General features: G+C 52.0%; 1 protein-coding gene across 1 annotated transcript; it reads left to right on the forward strand.

Annotated features, from left to right (window-relative positions):
- Positions 1 to 1,342: 1,342 nt before the first annotated feature.
- FOXA1 (forkhead box A1) lies at positions 1,343 to 6,771 on the forward strand. The gene is made up of 2 exons (XM_050335774.1): positions 1,343 to 1,744; positions 4,198 to 6,771. Exons 1-2 carry the CDS (start codon positions 1,673 to 1,675, stop codon positions 5,458 to 5,460), a joined length of 1,335 nt encoding a protein of 444 aa, XP_050191731.1. The 5' UTR covers positions 1,343 to 1,672; the 3' UTR covers positions 5,461 to 6,771.
- The last annotated feature ends 3,187 nt before the right edge of the window (positions 6,772 to 9,958 follow it).

Below are 9,958 nucleotides of genomic sequence, written 5' to 3' on the forward strand. Positions count from 1 at the left end.
CACTGTGGAAACAACTGTGGTCGTGCTGAACGATAAACATGTCAGGCCAAAATTCAGACCGAGGTGTGTATTATACTTTGTGTGTATGACACGCAAGCCTTTTCCAAAATCCCAAGAAGCTTTACTTGCCCTTCAAATTCCCATTGTCAGGAAACTTGTTTGGGTTGGGGGGGCTTGTTGGGTTGCTGGTTGGTGGTTGTGGTTTTTTAGGTTTGTGTTTTTGGTTTATGTTTTTCACTCTCAGGCGATAAAAGTTCTAGTAGCTAGGTAGAAACAAACTCACAAGGGATAGATAGAGAAACCCAAGAAAAGTCTGTGGTGTTTACATAAGCTCGAAGAGCCGGACAGGACAGAAAATGTTTGATCCATCTGCAAAGACTGAGAGATTCCCTCCATAATAATAAAAAGCTTTGTCCAATGTCAATTTGTTTTATCGGTGTTTTTTGCCTTTTACCAGTCTGTGCAGGTTCCTCCTCCCCTGCTCGTTGTGAGAAATCAGGTCAATAAGCAAGAAGTTGGTAATGAGATACCCGCTACTTATTATTGCTGCTCCTGTCTGTCATCAGAGAAGGCTTCCAAATGAGCCTTCTGGGCTGGAGGCTTTCCACAGTAAAGATATAAAAGGGTTCTAGTGACTCACCTGATGTTTGCCAAGTGGAGGTTAATATCAGTGGATCCGCATTCAAGCCACTGTCCGTATTTATTGGGTGCCTGTAGTATTGTCTCAGCGCGGTGACTCACATGGTTTCTAAACCTAAGGCACCAGAAAAGCAATATCATTATCACCATCTACATAGGACAGCACCCCCGGCTGAAGACCTAGTTCAGACTGGGGCGCGGGTGGGTGAGGGTGTCGAAGGGTTTTGCGGAGAGCCCCGAGGGCGATGGGAACGTGAGGTGCCGCGATCGGGCCTGGGGGTACCTGCGCGGTAACCAACTTTGATGTGAGGAGTGGGAGCAGGGGAAAGGCCTGTGGACTGCAAGACTCGGGACTTTGGAGCACATCCCGGACACAGAATTAAAGGAGCATCTACCAGACTTTAGTAAATATTGCCCCTAATCTCAGAGCTTTAAGGCTGGATGGCCTTTTGCGTTCTCTTCAAATAGAGGGGGCTGCCCTTCCCTTATATACCTCATTTCATTTCCTCCTATCCCTCCTAGCATTTGTCCCATCCACCTGAAAGGGTGGTCGTGTCCGTCCGTCACCCGTCCCGTCCCGCCCCCCCTCCCCCCACCACCTCTGTCTCTCCTTCTTTCCCCACAAGCTTAAACCAATTACACCGCTTTGCAAATAAAGGGCCGCCCCGGGGGGAGTTGCAGGCGAGGGGGACTGCCTTGTTTGCAGGTGCATCTCCGGCTTTGTAGGTGCGAACGCCTTTGTGCGGCGGACAAATGGGGAGAGGAGGAGGAGGAGGTGGGTACTTCTGCGACGTAAGATCCACATCAGCTCAACTCCACTCACATCCCAGCCGGCACTTCCTCACTTTCTCAACTGTCTCGCCCCACACCGCTCCCTGCCTCCTTTTTGGCTGATTATAGAGGAGAATACAGCACCCCCCGCCCCTCCTGAGAGCTGGCTTCCTGCTAGGTCGGGCTTTCGGGCTCTTTTCCTGCTGCCCGTCGCTCGCTTACAAGAGGGCTGGATGGTTACACCGGGCAGGTTAGCTCCATAATGTTAGGGACTGTGAAAATGGAAGGGCATGAAACCAGCGACTGGAACAGCTACTACGCTGACACTCAGGAGGTGAGTAAATCCCACGGTCTGGCTTCGCAGCTGCCCCTCTGCAGGGGGAAGGGGGGCCTGAAGGGGGGCCTAGGAGTCTGGGGGGCAGCAATCGGAGAAATCGGTTTGCAGTCCAGATCCTGCCAGCGCAAACGTGCTTCCCCCTCCCTCCGGCGCCGAAACTCACCGGGCTTCCCCAAGGAAAACACTGCTTCCAGGAGCCCTGGAGGCGTCTGGAGGAGACCCGGGGTGGCTGCAAGCCCTCTGGGAGGGCCAGGGGGCTGGGGACAGCCCTTGATCTCATCTAAAAGGCGTAATCTCCGCTTGCGGCACGCACAAAAGCGCCCCGTAAACTCCTAGTTTGGGGCAGAGGACTCGCCGCGCCGCCGGCCCCCGACTCCTTCCCGGCAGATGGCAGGGGGCAAGGGAGATGGTCGTCAGCGCGTCCCGCGAGGGAGCAACGCCTTCCCCGAGCTCCTCAGCGGGACAGCCGGCCTCACTTCTCGCCGCCGCCGGGCCCTCACCTGTTTAAACCGGGGGAAAGGAAAGGAGGGGGAAAACCAGCCGTTTGTCCGTACTTTGCGGACAGGCTGCCTGCGGCGCGCGCTGCTGCCGCGGGCCGGCTGGCGGCGCTGCCGGGAGCCGGGCCGGGAGCAGGGCCGGGAGGGGGCCCGCACCCGGACCTGGGGGCCCGCACCCTAACTCAACGGCCCGCACACGGACCCGGCCGGGCCCGCGGCACCCCCGAGGCGCTTCCGCCCCCGCGCCTGTTTGGCAGCGCCGTGCACAAGGAGGAGGAGAACCGGCCCAAGCGCCCACAGCTGCGGAGGAGGAGAGGGCCACGGCAGCCCCCGGAGCCATCCGCCCGGCACGCCTCGGCCCTGCGGGGCCTGAGGTCCGCACTGTGCTGCCGCGGCTCTGCAGCGGGGGTCCCGGGAGAAGCCAGCGCCCGGCAACACGACCAGCAGCACCGCGGATTCCCGCCCGGGAAGGAGCTGTTTTGAGGAAGTGCAGCAGCGAGGCAGGCACCTGGGTGTGCGCACCCGGGCATTGCATCAGCATACCCGGACACACGGCTCCACAATCCCCACGTCTTGTCCCGCACCCGGAGCTGGCGCCCATAGGGCCACGCGGACACAGGCAGATACGTGTCACCCAGCTGGCATCTTCTTTAATAAAGGAAAGTCGGCTAAGGGCAGATAAGGGTCATGCTAATTATGAGCTGTTTCCAGACTCATTTATCCTCGCCATATTCATTGTCCACAAACACAAAGTTAAGCGACCTTCGCTTTTGCTATTTTTTTTTCAACTTCAATCTTTTCTCCTCCTTTGCTATTTAATTGGAATCACTACATGGATGCAGGGTGGAAAACCTAACCGCGTTCTACCATTTGAAATAATTAATGTGATCCTCAAAATTAAAAGCGCATTTATAAGCTCGTGTGATTTGTGGGGATCAGAAATTAATTTTATACATTTAACCGTCGCTTAAACCTAATTTTCTCAGTCCTATTAGCTGTAGTTCGAGGTAAACTGGCAGCATCTTTCTCTCTCCTGTTAAATTGGATGCCGTGGTGGACAGTACAATTTCAGGCTCTTCGGTTCTACTTTTTTTTAAGAGTTGTTTTATGTAAAAGGGTGATACGGTTTTTCCATGTCTTGCAATTGTAGAAAATCTCAGCCAGGAAAAGTTTAGGGGGTTTGGACTTTGGGAAAGTTTGTGTATATGTTTGTTTGTTTGTTTCGGGGTTTTTAAACTTTAATTTAAATACTGTTTTGATAGAAAATGCAGGCAAGGGAGAAGCTTCTCAGAGATAAAATGCACCGACACAAGCTGTTTGATTTTGGTGGGGCTTTCTGTTATTAATTTGCGACAAGATATAATTGCATCTTGTATATATCTTAGACTATGAATTTAAATCAGTGTAGGAAGGGAGAGACGCGAGAGATTTTTCTCAGAAAACGCTAGCAGTCTTTCTCCTTGGCGCAAACAGTGTGCGCCTGTCAATTTCCATACTCTGATGATTTTAAGTATTTAGCTAGCGAGACAGGACACAAACCCAACAAAATGCAGGAATGCTCCGGGAGAACACCTCCTCCCGGGGCAGACTGAGCCCGCAGCCCGTCCCCGCGAGTGTGCGGAGCGGTTCCGGGAAGACCATCGGTCCGTGCACCTCGCTGATCCTGGTGCAGCCCGCGCAAGCCGCGGCACGCCGATAAACACGGAGCGCGTCCGGACCGAGCACCCCCGCTCCATGTCTATTTATAAACACGTATCAATATGAATTAGACCTTTTCAAGGCGACAGCGGCCTTTCCACGAGGCTTTGGGGAAGCGCTTTCCCGGGTGTCGGCCCGCATTCCCGCGGCAGGACGTTTGCTCGGCTGGCTGGGCCGGGCGGGTGGATCCGGCTCCGACGGATCCCGCCACACCTCTCTCCCCCCTAACTCCCTCTCTTTGTCTTGCTGCCCTAGGCCTATTCCTCGGTGCCCGTAAGCAACATGAACTCAGGGCTGGGTTCCATGAACACCATGAACACCTACATGACCATGAACACCATGACGACGAGCGGCAACATGACCTCCAGCTCCTTCAACATGTCCTACGCCAACACGGGGCTGGGGGCTGGGCTGAGTCCCGGCGCCGTGGCGGGCATGCCAGCGGGCTCGGCGGGGCCGGTGAACGGCATGCCGGCCAGTGTGGCCGCCATGGGCACGGCACTGAGCCCCGGTGGCATCAACGCCATGTCTGCACAGCCGGCCCCCATGAATGGGCTGAGCCCATATGGAGGCATGAACCCTTGCATGAGTCCCATGGCCTACACCCAGTCCAACCTCGGCAGGACAAGGGATGCTAAGACCTTCAAGCGGAGCTACCCCCATGCCAAACCACCCTACTCCTACATCTCCCTCATCACCATGGCCATCCAGCAAGCGCCCAGCAAGATGCTGACACTGAGCGAGATCTACCAGTGGATCATGGACCTTTTCCCCTATTACCGGCAGAACCAGCAGCGCTGGCAGAACAGCATCCGCCACTCGCTCTCTTTCAATGACTGTTTCGTCAAGGTGGCCCGCTCCCCCGACAAACCTGGCAAGGGCTCCTACTGGACCCTGCATCCTGACTCCGGCAATATGTTTGAAAATGGCTGTTACCTCCGTCGGCAAAAGCGCTTCAAGTGTGAGAAGCCGGCAAACAGCAAAGCCCCTCAGGAGGGCAGGAAAGATCAGGCTGGGGCGTCCAGCTCAAGCTCCAACTCCCCCCTGCACAGAGGCCACAACAAACCCGCACAACTGGACACCGCCACCTCCCTCTCCAGCTCCAACCCGTCCACGAGCCCCCAGTCTATGGACCACAGTGGATCAAGCGCAGAGCTAAAGACCTCAGCCTCGGCCGCCTCTTCCACCATCAGCTCCGTCCCCACCTTGGCCTCCGTCCCGCACCCCCCTCACTCCTTAGCACATGAACCCCAGCTCCACCTCAAGGGTGATCCCCACTATTCCTTCAACCACCCCTTTTCCATCAACAACCTAATGTCCTCCTCGGAGCAGCAGCACAAGCTGGACTTCAAAGCCTATGAGCAGGCGCTGCAATATTCCTCCTATGGGGCCAGCATCCCCAGCGGGCTGCCCCTGGGCAGTGCCTCCATGGCGGGCCGGAGCAGCATCGAGCCCTCGGCCCTAGAGCCCTCCTACTACCAAGGTGTGTATTCCAGACCCGTGCTAAACACCTCCTAGCTCTGCATCCCCCACCACCGCCGGAGGCGAGACCCCTCTCCCCATCCTGGCTTCTCTCCCCACTTGCCCTGAGACAAACCAAGGTGTTTCCGCACGTTGCGTGCAAAGGACTGTTACTTTTTAATTGTCTCGCAACGCATTGTGTGTTGTTATGATCCACCACGACCTCCTGCAAAGCCACCCCTGTCCTGCTTGTACATATCTCCTCTGGCCCCTGCTGCCCAGCCCCTTTCCCCAGAGACACCACCTCCCCACCCCCAGCCTATGCAGGGTGTTATTAAAAAGAAGAAAAAAAAAGTTCAGCTTGTAAACTACTTGTTTGTGCTTTCTGCCCCCTCGTCTCTCTCCCTTATGTGCTCTATAATCTCATGTAAGTTTACAGGTATGTGGCAATACTTTAACAATACGGAGATGAAGAAGCGAGTACACATTTAAGACTTTTTTTTTTTAATTAAAAAGGCTTTGAAGGACAATACTGCTGTGAAGTAGCAAAACACTAAGAGAATCTCTAAGCAACAAGAGGACTATTTACTTTCTCGGATCACCCTTTTGATACTTGCAAAATAAACCTTCGGCTAGTACAACCCGCATACACCCAGATGCTGCGGGCCAGATCCTGCACTCCTGAGGGGACCAACTGGAGCTTTGGAGTGCAGGATGCGACCCTGATTTTTATCCAAGTGTTACCTGTATTGGAATATAATACAAAGTTGCAAGAGGTCACAGACAGTTGGAATTTTTTTCCTTCCCATCTGTTACTGAAGATTCTCGTTCATCAGGAGCTCTCATCAACATGTGGATGACATACTTATTTAATTTAAGTGTCTTCATTGTGTACCAGCTAGAACTGTGTATGTATAACCACGTTATTTTCCCCCTCCCCCAGAAAACGGTGACTACTACACCGATGCAAGGAAAAGAGGACAGCTCTGTCTCTCCTCCTTTTTCCAACTTGTTTAATAATTTTTTTGTGGCCGTTTAATTATCGCCATCATTAGCTTGTTTCATCCAGTGTTATTGCACTTTCCACAGTTTTACACGGTGTTAGCATAGCCAGACGGGTTTTATTATTATTCCTGTTCACTGTCTCAATGTTCTTAATTTATTGCATGGTTTATATTGTTTTCTTTCTTTACAGCTGGAAATTGCTTTAAATGACAGTGGAAAAAAAGAGAATTACACGTCAATTTAAGAAATTTTGTTAATTTTATAAATGTGATTGTAATTGAAAAAATATTTTGATTTAAAACGATAACTGAAAATTTAATGCGTGAAGTATGTTTTTGATCACTTGCAGTAAAGGACTTCAAATAAATCAAATGTTATCAATTAAATACTTCTGCTATTTTCTTTCAAAATTTCTGGGGTGGGTTATGGAGGACGGAGCCTTGTGCGAGAAAATCAAAACGTAGTTCTAAAGTGTGGATGTGAAGAGGGAGGATTTGTACAACCAGGCTTGTGCAGAGCGAAGGCAGGGGATTTGCTGCGATGCCACCGGCCTGTGAGGCTGTGAGTGTAGTGGTGTCCCCCCTTTTTTTTCTTTTTTTCTTTTTTTTTTTTTTTCTCTTTTTCTCTTAATTCACGGTGCTCGGGTAGGTTGAGGAACGGCAGAAAAAAACGACTCGAGGCGATGTAACGTCCTGGGGTTTTTGCGGCCGGGGTGGCGGCAGCCAGACCCGGGGTTTCCCCGACGGACGGGACGACGCCCACGGGGAGCATCCCTAAAGTGGCTCCATGTCGCTCCGGGGCGCTGGAAAGGCCCAGCTCCTGCTTTCTAGTCCTCGGTCGGAACGACCCCTCGGAACGATACCAGCAGCCGCACTGGCGAGTACTGTTTTCCAGCAAGAGTCTTTGTCGGGGAGGGTAGTTTAAACATGAACTGATTTCACTGTGCCGAGCCCCGTTCGTGCACGGACGCCAGACAAAATAACTATAATTCTCGTAATTATCACATAATTGCCCCCCGACGGCTTAGGGACAGCGGCGACAAACCAAATTTAAGTGTCGATTTAGAAAAGTCAAATCAGCGTCCCAGAAATCTCATAACATTCCTCCAGCACTACCATCCAGCGAAAAACGGGAGGGAAAAAAAAAAGTGTTGTGAGAGCCTCTCTGCTTTGCAAGGGTGGTCGAATCACCGGTGATGCGCGCAAGGCACCCACGGCAACACGGAGCTGGCTCCCGCTCTGTGCTGTGTGGGTGCGCTTGGTCGGGCGGGCATTTACCGCAGGTCCCACCCGGTTGCCGCATGCGGGCCCTGCAGCAGGCGGGTGTTGTGCCCGCGACACCGGGTTCGGCCGGTTACCCCATGACCCGGCTGTGTGGCCCCTTCGTCTCTGAATGTCCCGAACTGGCAAACACCAACAGACCCCCCGCAGCCAGGGGCAGCTCGGGGCTGCTCGGCACCAAGTCTGGGCAGGCAGATCCTATTTGAAGTCCCGCTTCTTCTGCCAAAAGGAGATTCGTGAGAATCGAGACAGGGTGAAGCCCGCTTTCAGCAGGACTTCACTTGTCTCCCACAGAGTAGTCTATAGAGAATATGCCCTTGCAGAGTGGAGACATTGATTTAATGCCTTGGGCTTGTACACGGAAAATATCAATCGACCGACAGAGATAAGGCAGCAAGTTTCACATATCAACTGAGGAGCACAGACCGTGTGTAATGGAAATATTCGGGGCGTGGGTAATAAAAGCGTTTAAGCGGACCGACTCAGCTCCAAACCTTTCATAGATAAGGAGAGGAGCCTGTCACGGATGCAGTGTGTGTCCTTTCTCCACTTGCCGTCAAGACTGTATTCCTCCCCTTGCTTCTCGTAGGCAAGTGGTGTTTGCGGTGGGCAATGAGCCACTGACAAGACAGGGCTCATATTAAAAACGCAGCTCCCCGGCGCAAAGAACGCAGTCTTCTGTGATCAGTTTAAGACTTGGAAATCAATAGTGGGGAGAAAAGTCCCCTGTTTCTGCTCCTAGCTGCCCTGCTGTTGCTTTAATCATGTGCTCAAGAAGCCCCCAGCCACAGTGTAAAAATAAACCAAAAGTGGGCTACATAGGAAGAGGGTGTATCTCCCCGCCCCGCAATGTGCAGAAGAGCTTACGGGCATCTCCTTTCAGCCGGACCGATCACCCCGTCCCAGGAGGGAAGAAGCTGGCGAGTGCGGGGTTTCTGCCCGTGTCTAAGGTGGTATCTCAGCCCTGAGTCAGGGACAGAGGCAAAGCGGAGTCCCGCCAGGCTGCAGGTTTCAGACTCCGGCCGCCAACACAATTTATAGGGGAACTTCGCCTTTTCCTACTCGGCAATTATCTCCGATCGGACAAGTGCGAGAGAGAGAAAACGGCTCATTTAGCATCATTAAATACAAGCGGGGGGTAAATCAGGGCCGCGGGAGATCCTTGTAATGATTTACACGGAGTTTGGGCGGTGAGGGGGCTCCCGACCCGGGGTGAGAGGGGATGCTGAGCGCGCCGGTCGGGCCCCTCGTAACTGCGAGGTCGGTACGGCCGCGTCTCCGCGGCGCTGGGAAGGGGCAGCCCCGGCAGCCGAGGACGAGGGGAAGCGGTGGATCCCCTGGTGCGGCGGAGCCTCCTCTGCCGCAGGGTCTGAAAGTCTTACGTCGTCCAGCAAGAGGGGCAGGACGGGGCCCTCGCTCGTGGCACCTCCTCGGAACACCTGCGAGCAGCACCTCCCCTCCGCAGAAGAGAAGAGTCGATGGAATAAAAGCAATTTCAGCCGTCCGAGTCAAAGGGGAGAAATGAAATCATAAGTAATTCCTGGGTTGTTTCCTGAGTGCGAGTGGACAGCACTACACATCTACATGGTCTACACTGGCAAATAGTTGGAGGATGTACATTATTTGGAAATAATTAATTAGAAATTTTCGGGACTGAAAGATGAGGAAAAAAATTGCAGGACAATTTTTCATTTGAAGCTTATAACTGTCGATAAAATATAAGTAAACTGTAAAAAACTGCGCGAGAAAACTCTTCAGACATCGGTATAGCTTCAAAAAATGTTTTGAAATGTGTTGAGTAGGTATTGAAATTGGCCCATCAGCATAAACCAGAAATAAATTAATTTTCTGGATGTAACACCAACTAGCCATTGACTCGGTTTCAATTTTTTAGCGATATTATAGATAAAAGGCTTGATTGCGATACACCTTGTATCGTTTCTTTTCTGTAATGATAAAACGGAATCTTGGCATCTCTGTATGAGCATATGTGTTTAATCACTCTGAAAAAAACATTTTTAAAACAGACCCTTCATAAATAAATAAATAAACAATTTGCTTGTGCATTTTCGTGATACATTTAATTTGTGAAAAAGCAAATTATCCTCATACAAATACGAGATATAAAGTTCTTTCGGGAGGTGTATAGATGTATGTATTGTATATAGTAACATAGATGTAATTAGTATGTATTTGTTTCCAGGGGAGACAAGTGAAAATATACATAATACACAATGACCAGGCGAAAATCACACCACAATAGTGCAAAG

This window comes from Myiozetetes cayanensis, unplaced genomic scaffold (assembly GCF_022539395.1).
Source record: "Myiozetetes cayanensis isolate MyiCay16 unplaced genomic scaffold, myiCay2020 scf6-25, whole genome shotgun sequence".
In the NCBI taxonomy this organism is placed as follows: Eukaryota; Metazoa; Chordata; class Aves; order Passeriformes; family Tyrannidae; genus Myiozetetes; species Myiozetetes cayanensis.

Bases quoted from the DNA above. Each gene is read 5' to 3' on its own strand.
- FOXA1 (XM_050335774.1), top strand. From the start codon at position 1,673: ATGTTAGGGACTGTGAAAATGGAAGGGCATGAAACCAGCGACTGGAAC. The intron at 1,745-4,197 runs GTGAGTAAATCC...TTGCTGCCCTAG, and splicing joins ACTACGCTGACACTCAGGAG to GCCTATTCCTCGGTGCCCGT.